Below are 18,848 nucleotides of genomic sequence, written 5' to 3' on the forward strand. Positions count from 1 at the left end.
ATATCCCTCTATACCCATCCTATCCATGTGTCTGTCAAGAAGCCTTTTGAACACCGTTAATGTATCTGCTTCCACAACCTCCCCTGGCAACGCGTTCCAGGCCCTCGCCACCCTCTGCATAAAAAAACTTGGCTCGCACATCTCCTCTAAACTTTGCCCCACGGACCTGAAACCTATGCCCCCTGGTGACTGATCCCTCCACCCTGGGAAAGAGTGCCTGCCCATTCACTCTATCCATGCCCCTCATAACTTTGTAGACCTCTATCAGGCCTCCCCTCAACCTCAGTCTTTCTAATGAAAACAATCCGAGTTTATTCAGCCTCTCCACATAGTTTACACCCTCCAAATCAGGCAACATCTGGGTAAACTTTTTCTGCACCCTCTCCAAAGCCTCCATCATTCTGGTAGTGTGGCGACCAGAATTGTGCGCAATATTCCAAGTGTGCCTTACCAAGGTTCTATACTCCTCTGACATTTTTATCTGACTTCACTTCTGTCGCAATACAAATGCATGTTGTTGTAATTATCTTTTGGAGCATTTTTTGTGAGCTGCAAGGTCATTTCAAGACATGTGGTGCATTTCCGGCCATCAAAACCTTTTGTTTCTTGTACCTGAAACATTTTACGCGTGTTTAAAAATGATTTTATTCGTAAAATCTCAGCATTATAGTGAATCATATATTTTCTATACTGGGTTTTCTCTGTCATTGTTGAATCATAGAATTTACAGTGCGGAAGGAGGCCATTCAGCCCATCAAGTCTGCAACGGCCCTTGGAAAGAGCATACTGCTTAAGCCCATGTCTCCACCCTATCCCAGTAACCCCATCTAACCTTTGGACATTAAGGGGCAATTTAGCATGACCAATCCACCTAACCACATCTTTGTGGGAGGAAATCGGAGCACCCAGAGGAAACCCATGCAGACACTGGGTCAAAGTGCAAATTCCGCAGTCACCCAAGGCCAGAATTGAACCCTGGAGCTGTGAGGCAGCAGTGCTAACCACTGTTGAATGTAATGTGCACCCTCGTTGTGCACCTGTTTTCAAGAGAGCTCACTTACATTATAAAAGTTGCTTCTGAAGAAACAACTGGGGATACTTTTGTGTTCATTAGCACAACTTCACAAGAACAATCATCATTGCATTGTGAAATATGATCATTACCTGATTTTTGGTTGAAGGAGTACTTTATATTGGAACAATATTCCAGGCAACAAATGGTACTGAGTTGGCTGGAATCCTGTTTAGTTATTTGAAATATTTAAGTTGTTTAAGTTCCTCCAGTACGGGTCAGTTCATTTATTAAATGGCAAGTATCACTGAACACAATTTAAAACCTGTGCTGTGAATCAGCATTGGAAATCATATTCTGTCAATTGAACCTAAATTATTTGGTTTCTAACCTTTTTACAAAGATGTACCACTGACGGTGAAAATCTAGACTCTGCGTTTTATATTTTTTTAATTAGTTTTTTAAATAATATGCCTGTAAGGTCTGATATCTATTATAGTGTATATGCATGCTTTTCCTGTAAATTCAAGTTGATGAAGTAACAAGTATTTTTAGAATTGTATTTGGAATGCAGACCTGCCCTTCTGAGATTGGTGCTTATCTGGGATGAGCTTGACTGCCTTCTGCTAGTCAGCCTGAAGCTGTGTCAACATAATGTTTAAGAAGAGCTGCATTGTTTCCAATAAAAATTCTCCAGTCATTGAACTGAAAGTTTTGGCACAAGTTTGCTATCCCACCATATTTTACAGAACCAGTAAGTTGGACAATTTGTTGAACTATAATAGGTCGTAGTGTTCTGATCACTTTACCGTCTGATTAAACTGTGGAGACCAATTTAAAGATTTACAGTTGCGTCAGTGAATTTATTAGTACTCATTTAACCCTGAGAATAATTATTTCGAGAATAATTATTTCAAGATCTATCAGATTATTTTTGAGGATGTGACTGGTAAGTTTTGTTTTTTTAAATGTCATTATCCAGAATACTCTGATTTTGATTTAAAATTAAAATATTAATCTTGAATGATAATTATGGTAAAATATCTGCTACACATTCTTTGAATTATTGTCACTTGGGGAACAGTCACTACTATCTATGTAGCAACTATTTGTTATTGCAGTTTGAAGGAGCAGTTGAATGTTCTAAATTGAAGTTAGCATGTTTTAATGATCGATTTCAATTTACACAATTGCTGTTGCCTGAATTTTCTTCAGAATGCCCAATCCTGAAGCAGTCCATGTCCCAATGCAGCAAGACCTAGACAATATCCAGGCTTGGGCTGACAAGTGGCAAGTTACATTTGTGCTGCACAAGTGCCAGGCAATGACTGATGAGAGGATCTATCATTATCCCTTGACGTTCAATGGTATTACCATGTCTGTATGCCCCATTATCAATATCCTGGGGGTTACCTTTAGTCATATAAACGTTGTGGTTACAAGAGCAGGTCGGAGGCTAGGAAACCTATGGCGAGAAACTCGCCACCTGATTCTCCAAAACCTGTCCACCATCTACAAGACACAAATCAGGAGTGTGATGGAATACTTCCCTTGCCTGGATGAGTGCACCATCAACAACACTGAAGAAGTATGACACCATCCAAATCAAAGCAACCCACTTGATTGCTCCCCCTTCCATAAACACTCAATCCCTCCACCACCGATGAATAGTGGCAGCCGTGTGTACCATCTACAAGATGCACTGCAGGAACTCACCAAGGCTCCTTGCTCAGCAACTTCCAGACCCATGACTACTACCATCTGGAAGGGCAAGGGCAGCAGATACCTGGGGAACACCACCACCTGGAAGTTCCTCTCCAAGTCACTCACCACCTTGATTTGTATCTTGCTGTTCTTCTCTGTCACTGGATCAAATTCTTAGAATTCCCTCTTTATCAGCACTGTGGTGTACCATCCTTCGGGGACTGCAGCGGTTTAGGAAGGCTGATCACCACCACCACCACCACCACCTTCCCAAGGGCAACTAAGGATGGGTAATAATTGCCAGCCTAGTCAGCAGCGCACACGTTCTGTGAACAAATAAAAAATAATAATAAATTGCAATGTGCGGATCCCGTTTACTCTGACCAAGATCAACAAATTGTAGTGCTTCGTATTTCTTGCAAACAGTTTAGTGCCTTAGATTTAAATATTAGTTGCAAACAAGAGGCATCTATAATGGATCAAATCCTTCATGACATGACCTCAGTGCATGGAAGGACCTTTCACGTTTAATGCAAACTCAATGAAACAACGCTGGTTCAACAAATTGTAGACTATGTACAAATGTTAGATGTCTAACTGACAGCATCACTGTAGAGTGAGTTCCACAGAGGTTACATTTTTTGATGCAGAATATAAGTTTGCAGCTCTCCAGTGCTCCAATTCCTGGCTTGAACACCAAGCGTTAATTGTATTGTTACCTCAATTGTTCACTTTGACAGAACAGCTACAACTCACTTTTGCAGAGATTGAGTTCTGGCATGTGTAGTAGACCAGTGTTCTTCAAACTTTTTTTCCGGGGACCCATTTTTACCAACCGGCCGACCTTTGCGACCCACGCCAGCTGACCTGGCGACCCATCATTTTCCCTTGCCTTGTTTGCTGCTGACAAAAATGGAGGAAATGGTTTTGGGTCCCTTTGGCCCTCGTACCCACTCCTCCAATGGAACCTGTTGGATGAAGGTGAAGCCTTCCGGTGTCGGAAAGTATGCAGTCTCCATCTGTTCAAAGTTCTGCATTTTTTCCTGTAAAATTTTATCAAATAAAACCCCCCCGAACTTGTAAAAAAATTTTTTTTTAAATTTTAAATGAATAAAATAAATGAAAAAAAAAATTAAATGAATAAAACCCACCCGAACTTGTAAAACAAAAATCTGCGACCGTTTATAAAAAAAAAAAGCGGCCGCACTGCGCATGCGCGCCGATAATCTGGCACGCATGCGCAGTGCAACCACATTTTTTTTCCATGTTTGCGGCCATTTTGAAGGCCGCTTGCAGCCGGCGTTATTAATAGCCGGCTGTTGCGCGCAGATTTGCACGATCTGGAGCGCCGCGACGGACTGCTCCGCGACCCTCCTGACACCCGCCCGTGGGTGGCCCCTGAGTTTGACAATGCCTGTAGTAGACCATCATCATCGATTCCTTTTATATGGTAAACCTGTATTAGGTTCAGTAGCAAGCGATTGGTTTTTTCTGTAGCATGCCAAGAAGAGATGGGCTGAACAGCTACAAATTTGAACACACTGGCTTTAATATTGGTAGATTTCTTAAACAAATTGGTGATATGCAAGAGGTTTTTGGTAGACCAGATAGTTGGCTAAACATTGGGCAGGGGAAATTTTGAAAAGCAAATGTGAAAGGAACCATTTCAGAACTTCCCATTACTTCCTCAAATATATAATGTTCTCATTTTGCTTCCATAGTTTATCTTAAAAGAAGCCAAGTTAACGGTTTTGCATAGTAACACTGAGTAGGATAATTTTAACTTCTGAAATCTATAATGGGGATGTGGTTTTATCAAAAGTATTTTATTTTCTGGGAATACAGTTGGAATGGAGACCAGGTGTGGAGTTTTTTGGTTGTATAAAGAATTTGAAATCTTTATTTTAACAGACTGACCATGTTTTGTAGTAATCCGTTCCTTAATCATGGCTGAAGCTTCCATGCTTCCTTCCATGACTATTAACCAGTACTACACTCGGGATTTTCACATTTTAATTTTAAGATTTGTATTTCCAGGTCTTTTTATCTTGCATTAGCTTCTGAACTACAATGCCTTTAGTGACGAGGAACATTGAACCGAGGTATCTATGCCGCCAGCCTCTGCCTAAAAGTGTTCAAAGTGAATTGGAATGTGTAACAAATATTACACTTGCAAATGTCATCCGGCAGCTTGGCAGCTTGAGTAAGTATCATAGTCTGTTTGTCTCATTTGTTAATTTTTAAAAAGAGAGCTCATTTTCCTGACACACACCTTTCAAAAATTGCTTAGTCTCTCTTCATCTCAAGATTGTTCTTGAAACAAAAATAAACAACGTTCAAAGTTTAAACACATGTCTATTTTTAACTCCTTTTTCTTTGCTATTCTACTCACCATTTGATAAAAATCTCAATGAAATTGAGTGAGTTCCACAGAACTCACTCACTTGCTAAATTCAATTGTCTGTCATCGAAAGGCCAAGTTTTATTTAGCCTTCTGAAAACCCCGTGTGCACTGTGCAACAATGAAGGGGCTCCGGTTGAGCTTGTGTACCTCTTATTTGTCTCTGCATAGCTTTTGATTTATGTGATGGGGTTTGCTCTCTTTGCCACTGACTATCCAGAGGCTCTCTTTTGCTGATAGTGCCCGTGTCATAGTATATTTGGGTCATCTTACTCATCAAAAATGCATTTTCAAATAAAGAGAAATGTATCATAGGAAATAGTGCAACATCTGTTCTCTTGGAGCTCCAGAATGAAGGAAGTGTCTCGAATGGGCACTTTGCAATCTGCTGTCTGCCTCATAAATGGAAACAAATGTAAATATAGGTTATTTTTGTTTCTGTACATTAATTTAGGGAATGTTTAAACTATTTATAACATCTTTTTAAAAAATAGATTGGTGTACTGTTCAAAAATGAAATTTCGACAAGTATGAGACTAGCTTGTATCAATATTTTACTTTTAAATCCTTAAATTCAAACTTTTATTTTAGTTGCACTGTTTACGCTGTAATGGAACCTTTGAATACTAACTCCCTTTTTCATTATTCTTCATCCTTCTGAATATCTTATAACCAGAGAGCACAATTAAACTCTTGCCTAATCTATATTGCTGTTAATGCTATTAGTCTATCCTTGTCTCCTTTTCTGATATAATTTCCACCCCTTGCCCTTCCCAGTAATTTGAATCTCAATTCACATTTTTCATTCAGAACACTTAATGCATTTATGTTGACGTCTTTAATCCGCTTTTTGCAAGTTTTATTTACCTGTTGACTGGACAGCATGTAGTCCAGAAGATGCTGCACTGTGTTTGCTTGTGAGCAAATAACTGAAGAAACCCAATAACGTTGCAGAATTTCGATCTCAGCATTTTTAAGTGAGAAAATGTTATAATTCTTGGCTGTTAATCTGTTGTCTTTAATTGTTATCAGGTAAATATGCCGAGGATATCTTTGGCGAGCTATTTAGGGAAGCAGGCAATTTTGCTGTTAGAGTAAATAACCTTGGAGAGCGAATTGACCGTTTGCAGCTTAAAGTAACGCAACTTGATCCCAAAGTAGAAGATGGTAAGAATGACCTGGTGGTGCTATTCATGTTCATTTAGAGACCATGTGAAGTTGCTTTCTTGTACTGTCAAGTTCATATAAAACATCTAGTGGTAATGCAAACCTCATCATTCTGTGCTTTTAGTTCTGTTCGGGTCTTAATATAGAAACGCCTAAAAGCTGTTTCCCCGTTCCACCGCCAGACCTGCAGAGCTTCATCACTTTGCTGGCTAGTGTTTTTTAAATTTTGGTTATTGAATTTTGCACTTAAAACAGGTTAATGCTGGTCAGTAGAGCAATGCCTTCAGGCACCCACGGTCAATATTGAGCCTTCTCTGGCTAGGCACAGCCCAAATTTAAAACAAAAAAGCGCTGTCCAGAAGACTGCAGCGCGCCTACTGGAACAATGAAATTCTGTTCCTTGAGTTTGTTGAGTTTCATTGGATCAGTACAGTATATCATGGACAGGAAAGTGGAAATGAGACAGAATTAATGCAGCACGAAAATGAAAGCTCAGCGTTACACTTGCCAACAGAATGGAGCGGTGTAGTAAAATGGTCTCCAAATCTGCATTTGGTTCTCATGGAGAGGACATTGCATTAAATGTAATGAATACTCCATACACAGCTTGGAAGAGGTGCAAGTAAATTGCTGCCTCGTCCAAAAATAGTGATTGGAGCCCTAATCGGTTGATCCCTAATCGGAGGAAGTGAAAGGACAACTCTTGCATCTCCTATGTTTACAATGGAAGGAGTGAAATTCCAGCTGAGGCAAAAGAACATTTCTGAAAAACAGAATTTACAGTATGTAATCTTTCTTGTACGTCTGTCATCTTGAACACTGGAAAATAAAAAGAACAGAATGAGCATAAATAAAAAAGATAAAATGATTTAATCGGACTGGGAGAAGATATTAAAATGATTTCCCCTAATCAACGTGTAAATTCACTGGTATATTCATGCACCTCGAGTCCAGGTTTCTTAAACTGTACTAAGCTGATGTCAGCTGAGATGGTGGGGTATTGCAATTCGTCGATATTCCTCGGCTAAAGAAATTAAAGAACGTGATAATGGTGGATTTGGTGGGGGGGGGGAGAGGTGGTTGTGTGGGGTGTGCTTACCCATGATACCCCTTGAATAGGTTAAAGAACCTTGCCAGTTAGACATGTAAATGTAGAATGGCCACATGGGCAAGTTAGTGAAAAACTAGCATGAGCATGCTTGAAGCTTTAAGCAAATCTATTTATTTTCAGTTTCATTGCAAACGATCAACTTGAGGAAAGCTTTCAAAAGCTGCACAAATCAGGATCAACAGTTGTTTTGTCGATCATCTCTGCCAGTTCCTATTGATGATACATACAATACATGTGACAAGCCACCACCCCTTCATATTCTAACTCCTTACAGGTATGAGATGCTAACTATCATGTGATATAAATAAGAATGCATTTGAAACTTTTTTTGCTTGTAATTTAGAAAGTACAAGAAGTTTAATATTTTTGAATTTGTCCCTATTTGTGTAAAATGAACATTACTAGTGTTCTAGCAAGCGACATTGCATGTTTTCAATGATGGGAAGAGAAATGGTTGTCCAATTCTTAAAATGCACATTATATAATCCTTGTAATGGACAGAATGGTGACCAGCTTGGTGAAATCCTGCCTGACTAGAATACATCACAGGATTTTGAATTTTCAGCCTTTTAAATAATCATAAAGATTTTGTGCATCATATTATCAAATAAGTTGGGTGGCATATAACCTGAAGTACTAACTTAAAGCCCCAATTCTATTAATTGAGAAGCAATTATTTTCAACTAATAAAAGCAAATTACTGCGGGTGCTGGAATCTAAAACAAAAGAGAGAAAATGCTGGAAAATCTCAGCAGGTCTGGCAGCAACTGTAGGGAGAGAAAAGACCTCTAACGTTTCGAGTCCGATGACTTTGTCAAAGCTCAATTATTTACATCTGTTGTCTGAAACTTCTATATTGGAAACTGTTCAATTCCCGTATCAGCCTCCCCGAACAGGCACCGGAATGTGGCGACTAGGGGCTTTTCACAGTAACTTCTTTGAAGCCTACTTGTGACAATAAGTGATTATTATTATTATTAATAATTTAATTTTGTCAACTGCCAGCCGTCTTGGCCCTTTTTGGAAGTTACTCAAGCAGTTGTTCTTTCAGTCCTCAGACAGACAAATATTGACCCCTGATGTTTCAATTTCAGTGATCCACTAATTTAATCTTCATTTTATATATATTATATATATATATATATATATATAATATATATATATCCGCTTTAGGAACTATCTGTTAAACAATCGCCTCTTTACAGTAACTAAAGGAAGCGCAACACTAGCACTGCTGCCTCACAGTGCCAGGGACCCGGGTTCAATTCCAATCTTGGGTCACTGTCCGTGAAATTTGTACGTTCTCCCCGTGTCTGCATGGGTTTCCTTCGGGTGCTCCGGTTTCTTCCCACAGCCCAAAGATGTGCAGGATAGGTGGGGTTACAATGATGGAGTTGCCTAGGTAGGGTGCTCTTTCGGAGGGCCAGTGCAGACTCGATGGCCAAATGGCCTCCTGCGCTGTAGGGATTCTATGTTCTACAAATAATATATATTGCCATGGACCAGAATATGTTGGTGATTCTGGAACACCTTATTTTGTCCTCAAAATATCCCATAGTTAGAACAAAAAGAACAAAGAAATGTACAGCACAGGAACAGGCCCTTCGGCCCTCCAAGCCCGTGCCGACCATGCTGCCCGACTAAACTACGATCTTCTACACAAGTTCTTTGTATTCGGATGAATCCGTTGTTCTGTAGGTAAATGTGGCAATTAATTTGTGCACAGCAAGTTGTCAAAATTAGAAAATGATTTGAATAGTCAGTTAAACAGTTCTTTTGGTGGTGAAGGCTGACGATCAGTGTTACCCGGAACACTGGCAGAAGTCCTTGCATGCCTTTCAATTGTTTAGTTTTTTTTAATGACCAAAACAGGCAGATAGTTTGAGTTCAAAGTACTATCCAAAAAAATTGCATCTAGCAGCTTAATAATCTTTATTGTCACAACTAGTGTTACATTAACATTGCAATGAAGTTACTGTGAAAAGCCCCTAGTCGCCACATTCCGGCGCCTGTTCAGGTACACGGAGGGAGAATTCCGAATTTCCAAATTACCTAACAGCATGTCTTTCAGGATTTGTGTGAGGAAACCGGAACACCCGGAGGAAACTCACACAGACACAGGGAGAACGTGCAGACTCTGCACAGACAGTGACCCAATCGGGGAATCGAACCTGGGACCCTGGAGCTGTGAAGCAACAGTGCTAACCACTGTGCTACTGTGCCGTTCTGCGCTCTGAGAATACAGCAGACCTTCAATCATCTGTTGAAGTGGAATTCCTGTTTAAAACCTTTTGACTGATGGGCAAGCTGCGACCAACAAAGTTAGGGAAATGAAATAGTTGTGAGACCTGGCCACAGGCATTAATAGAAACTGTCACTATCAGATTTATTTTGGTAAATAGTTCATCATTGCCATTAGCTGCTGGATCTTAAAAGTTACCCTTCTATCAGAATCCTTGTAGTTTTTCAACATGTGTTGATGGTGATTTCCTTCTGTTACAGAGATGATGGAAAAGACAGCCTTAAGTTTTACACTGACCCTTCCTATTTCTTTGATCTCTGGAAAGAGCAAATGCTGCAAGACACCAAGGAGATAATGAAAGAGAAAAGGAAACACAGGGTACTGTTTTATATTTTAGTCTCAAATAATGGTGAATGAGCAGTTCAAAACTGAAATTGTACAGAGTGTGATTCTCTTAATTTATGAATTGCATTTCCTTGTGTGTTTTACTGTAGCACGCGGGTACTATCAATTAAAAATGACAGGAACTTTGCAGTCTAAACTGCTGAATTTATACCAGCATGACAGGTGCAAGAGGAATTGTTCCAGGCAACTGCAGTGACTTAAAGATAAAAACCTAATACCAGAACGATGTCAACATGCCTTCTATTTTGTGTGCATAAACTTCTGACTATACAGAATCTTGGCATCGGACAGTGGCTGTAGACAAACTGCACTATTGCCTAAAATCCAGAGTGCAAGCGATTATGTTGTGAGCCTCTAAATGGCAGGTAATTGGCTATGGAGGAATGATGTTTTTTTAAATAAATTTAAGAGTACCCATTTCATTTTTCCCAATTAAGGGGCAATTTAGCATGGCCAATCCACCTACCCTGCAAATCGTTTGGGTTGTGGGGGCGAAACCCACGCAAACAATGGGAGAATGTGCAAATTCCACACAGACAGTGATCCAGAGCCTGGATCGAACCTGGGACCTCGGCGCCGTGAGGCTGCAGTGCTAACCCACTGCGCCACCGCGCTGCCTGCGAGAAATGATCTGTTGACGCTGTCTGCCAGTGTAAACATATTAGCGATTGGACAAAGTTACCTGGAATAATTTACTTTTGAAGTCAAAGGTCTGTAAGAAAGTTGTAAAAGATGAACTAGTAAGTGAATGGAGCCCGATTAGGTTAAAGGGAAAGGAAAAGCTGAATGAGGAAGAAAAGCTCCCTCCTTCATGTAGCATCCTCTATCTTTACGTTATCTTCTACCTCTTAGAAAATGTCTTCATTTCAATATTAGATCTAAGGTCTTCAGTCTTGCCACATCCAGTCATGAAAGGTGGTACCCAATTAAGCATCTAATTGGAGGAGGAGAATCTACAAATTGCCCAATGGGGAAGCTCAGAGCAGCAGTGCAAAAGACTAGGCTGAAGCATTTGAAGACATCTCCAGCCTAATCTGCTGAGTGGATGATCAATTTTGACTTATTCCCGAGGTGCCCAGCATCATAGCTGCCAGTCCTCAGCTACTTTGCTTTGCTCCACGCGATATCAAGAAACGGTTGAAGGCCCTGGATATTGCAACGGCCCTGACAACATTCTGGCAATGGTACAAGACTTGTGTTCCAGAACTAGCTGTACCCTTAGCCAAGCTGCTCCACTACAGATACAACACTGACATAGAATTTACAGTGCAGAAGGATGCTATTCATGCTGCTGGGTCACTCTGTGTGGAGTTTGCACTTTCTCCCGTGTGGCTACAAGAGCAGGATAGAGGCTGAGAATTCTGCCGAGGGTAACTCTGCTCCTGATTCCCCAAAACCTGTCCACCATCTACAAAGCACAAGTCGGGAGTGTGATTGAATACTGTCCACTTGCCTGGATGAGTGCAGCTCCAACAAAACTCGAGCACCTTCACGTCCAGGATAAAGTGGCCCACTTGGTTGGCATCCCATCCACCAAAAGAAAGATTTTCTCTCTCCACCATCGACATAGTATATACATGTGCAAGATGCACTAGCAACTCGCCAAGGCTCTTTCGACAGCATTTTCTAAACCTGTGTTCTGTACCATCGAGGAGGACTAGGGAAACAGGTGCATGGGAACACCACCCCATCTGCAGGTTCCCCTCCCAAGTCTCACACCATTCTGACTGGGAACTAAATCACCATTCTTTTACATCGCTGTGTCAAAATTCTGGAACACACTTCCGAACAGCACTTGAGTTTTCCTACAACACATGGACTGCAGAGTTTTAAGAAGGCAGCACACCATCATCTTCTCAAGGGCAACTGGAAATGGACAATAAATGGTGGCCTCGCAAGCGACGCCCACATTTCATGAACAACTATAAAAAATATCACCTGCCATTTTGAGCCTATGTTCCCATTTCATCTATCAGCTCATTATAGCTTATCGATTTAGGGTACCTTATTTGTCGTGCCGACCCTTGTTTAAGTCATTTGAAGTTTTCTAGGATGCATTGAAGGATTAATTCTGTGGCTTACATTATTGACATTCCTGGAGCATAGGAACCTTAAAAGGCAAAGCTCTGGATGTCAACATTTCAGATTCGCACCAACTGATTAATTACATGAAGGTTAATTTATTAACTGGCTGTTTTGGTATCAGAAAGAAATACTGAATGAAGTACTTTGCAATGAGATCCAGTAACAATGTAGAATAAATGTAGCTTAAAAAAAGGCCTTCCACTAGTTTTCTGCTGGTCCAGTTAATTTAAGTATCGACCAAAATTATTGAAGTCAGTAGAAAGTTACCAGAGACCCTGGAAACACCATGGCTTTTAATTAGTAACAATCACATGGAAACATACCAGCCTTCTCATGTTGGAAAATTGTGCTGTAAAGTTTAAAGGTCTGTTTAATCATGAGTACGTTGATCCCTCCAATCAATGTGAAATGAGAACATTTGACAATTAATGAATAATTCAATTTGTAAATTGTTTATCAAACTGGTGTACAGAATGTACAATGGTCACTTCAGTTCTATACATCTTGTCCCAAGAATATTGAGAACATTAATAAATGGAAGTGAAACATTATAAAGTGATGCTGATCGAGTAACTGGTCAAGACTGAATGGATTTCAATGTAGTCAAATGTGAGGTCATCTATTTTTGACCTGTAAAGGGTACAACAGGGGCCTTCTTAAATAGTGGAAAGCTAGAACTTGGGGAGAAGTTTGATTCAAATACATAACTAAAACAGAAAATAATCAAAAAGGCTAATGAAATACTTTAGATCTGGAGGACGAGAATAAAAGGCGGCAAAAGTCATGTTTCAGTTGTACAAAGCCTCGTCTAGCCCGGTGGTTCCCAACCTTTTATCTATCACGGCACACCTTTATACTAAAATCCTGAGGCACACCTGTGATTTTCTCCAACTGAGCTGCCCTTAAGCAAATACCTGTTATCTCCAAAAATTCAAAAGCATGTCAAGGCACCGTTTAATGCAGTTTCCAGTGGAAGCATTATCACTATTTGCATGTGAAATCCAATATTTTTATTCCATAAGTACACCATTTAGAAATGTTTTCCATTAAAGGTTTCAATTGTTTTCACTTTTTAAAGTCTGTATTTCACAATATGAAGGTTCGTAAATGAAGGAAATGCTGTGAGCGGTCTATTCCCCAATCTTTCCCACCCAGAGCCTGCACTGTTAAGTGGGTAGCCTTCGGTCAGAGAAATATTCACGGACAAATGAAGAACTATGAGGAATTAAAACTATTCTTAATGCATAGATACAAAACATTCTCTTCTGAAACTCCAGTCCAAGGAAATAAACCCATTAGCATTCTTGCAAAATAGTTTGAGGAAAAACTGTACTTTGACTTAAAAACAAGACCTGTCAATGCTGCAGATTCCAATAGGGTGAGCATCATCTGTGGATGGAGAAACAGTAGAGTAAATATTTTGGGGTGCTAACCTTTCATCAAAACTGGTATTGAAAGTGCTAAACAAATTATCGACTTTCCGTAAATTAGAAACTAGTTTGGCAAAATTCTACAGTGCAGGGCTAAATTGGGAAAGGGCCCCAACTTTCCAGAGAAGGGAACAAAATTTATATGAATGGGGAAACCTGGACCGGATTGGGAGAACCGAATTCTTCACACGTTCCACGAAAGTGCAGGAAAGTAATAACCCAGTCGGGGTCCTACAGCATAATCTTCTCAGTGCTGGGGTGTGTCGATGTTCGTATACGAATTTCACACATTTGTGCTTTGCAGAAGAAGCACTGCACAGGTATCAGAACCAGGAACTTGCAATAGTTTTCTTTCTCAGCCCAGCACTGGTGAAAGGGAGGAGAAATTCCAGTGTTGATAAATGGCAGGAACTGGACATACAAATTCGGAAGACACATTTGGAATTTATTAGCGGGACCTGATGGAGGGAAATGGCCCAGACTGCCTGAGCTGTTCCTCAGGTAGGCTGGAGCTGCTCCAACATGGGCTTCCTGCTCTCCATATATGGCATGTATGTCAGGATGGGCTGAGCGGAACCTGCACACAGCAGGCATCGGCACACATGCACGGTTCTTGTGGCACACCAGTTGAGTTGAAAACCACTGGTCTAGATCATACTTTTTGGGCATCACCTTGAAAAGGATAGAAGGCTTTGGAGTGAGTGCAGCGTAGGTTTACTGGAATGATGGCTGTACTTTGAGGGTTAAATTGTGAAGAGATTGTGTAACCTAAAGTTGTATTCCCTGGAATTTAGACAGTTAAAAGGGAAATTTAATGGGATCAAAGTGCAGGTAAAGATAAATTATTTCTGCTGGTTAGGAATCTGGGACATGGGGACATAAATCAGGCTTTTTTTTGGACTTTCAGCACGAGACACTTTACAAAGGATGTTAGAAGTTTGGAATTCTTTCACAAATGGCAATTGATGGTAGAACTATTGTAAATTTCAGATGTGAGATTGATTTTTATAATCCAACAGTCTAATGGATATGGGGCAAATCGGGAGTTGGGTCATACATCAGCCATGATCTTGGTGAATGGCGGAACAGGCTTGGAGAGACTCCTACTTGAGTCTAATTTTTCACAGCTAATGTGGGATAATAGGTATTTTTGATAAATATACTCCCGAAAAGTATTGTGTAATAAGTAAAAACAAAATACTCTTCACATATGGAAATCTGAAATAGAAACGGCAGGGTGGCATCATGGTTAGCGCTGCTGCCTCACCGTTCCAGAGACCCAGCTTCAATTCCGGCCTTAAATGACTATGTGGAGAGTTTGCACTTTATCTCCCCATGGCTGTGTGGGTTTCCTCCGAGTGCTCTGGTTTCCTCCCACAGTCCAAAGATGTGCAGGTTAGGTGGATTGGCCATGCTAAATTGTCCTTGGTGTCCAAAAGGTTAGGTGGGGTTACAGAGATAGGGTAGAGGTGCGGGCTTAAATGGGGTGCTCTTTCCAAGGGCTGTTGCAGACTCAATGGGCCAAATGGCCTCCTACTGCTCTGTAAATTCTATGATTCTATGAAACAGAAAACGTCTGAAACTCAGCAGATCTGGCAGCATCTGTGGAGAGAGAAACAGTTAACTTTTTGAAACATATACAGAAGTCTAGAAGAATCGTATTGACTCTCCACAGATGTTACCAGAGACCTGCTGAGTTCAAACAGCTTTTTCTGTATGCATTATTTATTACTGCATAATAAGTATACTGCTTGTTCACTTGTAAATTGCAATGTAAAATAAAAGCGTAATGCTTTACTGAGGTCAAGAAGAATCTATGGAGAGAAAAACAATTGGTGTTTTGGTTCAACAAACTTTCATCAGAACTGTGATATGAATGTACTTTAGTTTTTCTATTTTGTTTCAAATCACAAGTCTTACAAAACACAATGAAATGTGCCAATTGCTATTCTGACTTTATCTAGAAAGAAAAAAGGGATGTTTCAAACAGAGGAAATCTCAATCCACGGAAAATAAGAACTCGGAAAGAAGAATGGGAGAGGTTGAAAATGGGCAAGGAATTTGTGGAAGCTAAATCTGTGGCAGAAGAAGCCGTGTAAGTTTTGCCATATTTATAATCTAATATTAATAAAAAATATAAGTAGTAGTTCGTACAGAACTTGAGTATTGCACACAGGCACAATACTGAAGTGGGGTAATTTTGCACCCAAATGAAACATCATCCCTTATTTTTTTTAAAATATGTTTATTCAAGTTTTCCAACAATTTTTGACAGGCCCCCCCCCCCCCCCCCCCCCCCATAACAGAAGATAAAAGAAACGCAAACACAACAATTAAACATTGTACATTGTACAAAACATTTACATTGGGTTTCCCCATGTACATGACATGACATTTAAAGGTACTCGTAGGGAAGCCCCCCCCCCCCCCCCCCCACCTGCTGCTGCTGACCTTCTAACGCTCTGCGAGATAGTCTAGGAACAGTTGCCATCGCCTGAAGAACCCCTGCACAGACCCTCGTAAGGCAAACTTTATCCTCTCCAGCTTAATGAACTCTGCCATGTTATTTAGCCAGGCTTCCACACTGGGGGGCTTCGCGTCCTTCCATAATAACAAGATCCTCCGCCGGGCTACCAGGGACGCAAAGGCCAGGATACCGGCCTCTTTCGCCTCCTGCACTCCTGGCTCGTCCGTTACCCCAAATAATGCCAACCCCCAGCTTGGCTTGACCTGGACGTTCACCACCTTGGACATAGCCCTCGCAAGACCCCACCAAAACCCCTCCAGTGCCGGGCACGACCAGAACATATGGACTTGATTTGCCGGACTCCCCGAGCACCTCCCACACCTGTCCTCCACCCCAAAGATCCTACTCATCCTCGCCCCTGTCATATGCGCTCTGTGAACAACCTTGAATTGTATTAGGCTGAGCCTGGCGCAAGAGGAGGAAGAATTAACCCTACTCAGGGCATCAGCCCACAGACCCTCATCTCTCTCCTCCCCAAGCTCCTCCTCCCACTTGCCCTTTAGCTCCTCCACTGCGTCGCCGCGACCCTGCCCTCTCCAACCCATACACCCAAAATCACCCTGTCCTGGGTCCCCTGTGCCGGGAGCAGTGGGAATTCCCTCCCCTGCCGTCTCATAAACGCCCTCACTTGCATATACCTAAAAGCATTCCCCGGGGGTAACCCAAACTTCTCCTCCAGCGCCCCTAGGCTTGCAAACGTCCCATCTATGAACAGGTCCCCTATTCTCCTAATCCCTGCCCGATGCCAGCTCCGAAATCCCTCATCCATCCTTCCTGGGACGAACCGATGATTCTCCCGAATCGGGGACCCAACCAAGGCTCCCACCTCGCCCCTGTGTCGCCTCCACTGCCCCCAGATCTTCAGCGTTGCCGCCACCACCGGACTCGTGGTGTACCTTGTCGGCGAGAGCGGCAGTGGTGCCGTCACCAGCGCCCTCAGGCTCGTGCCCGCACAGGACGCCATCTCCAACCTCTTTCAGGCTGCCCCCTCTCCCTCCATTACCCACTTACGGATCATCGCCACATTGGCTGCCCAATAGTATCCGCACAAATTCGGCAGAGCCAGCCCCCCCCCCCCTGTCCCTACCCCGCTCCAGAACGCCCTCTTTACTCTCGGGATCTTATTTGCCCACACGAAACCCATGATGCTCCTGCTTACCCGTTTGAAAAAGGCCTTGGGAATCATAATGGGAAGGCACTGGAACACAAATAGAAACGTCGGGAGGACCACCATTTTAACCGACTGCACCCTGCCCGCCAGCGAGAGTGGCAGCACACCCCATCTTTTAAAATCCTCCACCAACCGCGTCAAATTGAGTTTGTGCAGGGCCCCCAAACTCCCAGCCACCTGGATCCCTAAGTACCAAAAGTTCCTTTCCACCCTTTTCAGTGGCAGGTTGTCTATCCCCCTTCTCTGGTCCCCTGGATGCACCACAAAGAGCTCACTTTTCCCTACATTCAACTTGTACCCCGAGAAGTCCCCAAACTCCCTTAGGATCCGCATGACCTCCGCCATCCCCTCCACTGGGTCTGCCACATACAGCAACAGGTCGTCCGCATATAGCGACACCCGATGTTCCTCTCCCCCACGGACCAGTCCCCTCCATTTCCTGGACTCCCTTAGTGCCATGGCCAAGGGCTCAATTGCCACTGTAAACAGCAAGGGGGACAGGGGCCACCCCTGCCTCGTCCCTCGGTACAGCCGAAAGTACTCCGACCTCCGCCGATTCGTAGCCACGCTTGCCTCCGGGGCTCTATATAACAATCTGACCCAGCCGATAAACCCCTCCCCGAACCCAAACTTCCGCAACACTGATAGAATCATAGAATTTACAGTGCAGAAGGGGATTTGTACCGATACTTCCCAAAGATACTCCCACTCCACCCGGTCGAAAGCCTTCTCCGCGTCCATAGCTGCCACGACCTCCGCTTCCACCGAGGGCATCATAATCACGTTGAGGAGCCTCCGCACGTATTTAGCTGCCTGCCCTTTACGAACCCTGTCTGGTCGTCATGAATTACCCCCGGGACACACTCCTCGATTCTCGTAGCCAGCACTTTTGCCAGCAACTTAGCATCCACATTAAGGAGCGAGATCGGTCTACACGACCCACACTGCAGTGGGTCCTTGTCCCGCTTCAGGATCAGAGAGATCAGCGCCCCGTACATTGTCGGAGTCCAGGCCCCCCCCCCCCCCCTGCCTTATTAAAAGTCCTCACTAGCAACGGGCCTAGCAGATCCGTGTACTTCCTATAAAACTCGACCGGGAACCTATCCGGCCCCGGGGCCTTCCCCGCCTGCATGCTCCCCAATCCTTTAACCAGCTCCTCCAGCCCTATTGGTGCCCCTAAACCAGCCACCTCCTGATCCTCCACCCTCGGGAACCTCAGCTGATCCAAGAATCGTCGCATCCCCTCTTCCCCCGCTGGGGGCTCAGATCGGTACAAATCCCCATAAAAGTCCCAAAATACCTCATTTATTCTCACCGCACTCCGCACTGTATTCCCCCCTCTATCCTTAATTCCACCTATCTCCCTCGCTGCCTCCCTCTTACGAAGCTGGTGTGCCAGCATCCGACTCGCCTTCTCCCCATACTCGTACATCGCCCCCTGCGCTTTCCTCCACTGTGCCTCTGCTTCCCCCGTGGTCAACAGGTCGAACTCCGTCTGGAGATTCCGTCGCACCCTGAGTAGCCCCTCCTCGGGGGCCTCTGCATATCTCCTATCCACCCTTAAAATCTCCCCCACCAACCTCTCCCCTCTCC

At 42.9% G+C, this 18,848-nt stretch overlaps 1 protein-coding gene across 3 annotated transcripts in view; it reads left to right on the top strand.

Moving 5' to 3' along the window:
• wasf2 (WASP family member 2) overlaps positions 1 to 18,848 on the top strand; it is a 137,253-nt gene that overhangs the window by 108,858 nt on the left and 9,547 nt on the right. For all 3 annotated transcript variants that reach the window (XM_072500593.1, XM_072500586.1, XM_072500601.1), the window contains exons 2-6: positions 4,754 to 4,919; positions 6,150 to 6,284; positions 7,516 to 7,669; positions 9,898 to 10,015; positions 15,522 to 15,652. In XM_072500593.1, the coding sequence (XP_072356694.1) occupies positions 4,787 to 4,919; positions 6,150 to 6,284; positions 7,516 to 7,669; positions 9,898 to 10,015; positions 15,522 to 15,652 (671 nt within the window). In that variant the 5' untranslated portion in view covers positions 4,754 to 4,786. The remainder of the gene's footprint in view (positions 1 to 4,753; positions 4,920 to 6,149; positions 6,285 to 7,515; positions 7,670 to 9,897; positions 10,016 to 15,521; positions 15,653 to 18,848) is intronic.

Source organism: Scyliorhinus torazame, chromosome 1, assembly GCF_047496885.1.
Source record: "Scyliorhinus torazame isolate Kashiwa2021f chromosome 1, sScyTor2.1, whole genome shotgun sequence".
NCBI lineage: Eukaryota > Metazoa > Chordata > Chondrichthyes > Carcharhiniformes > Scyliorhinidae > Scyliorhinus > Scyliorhinus torazame.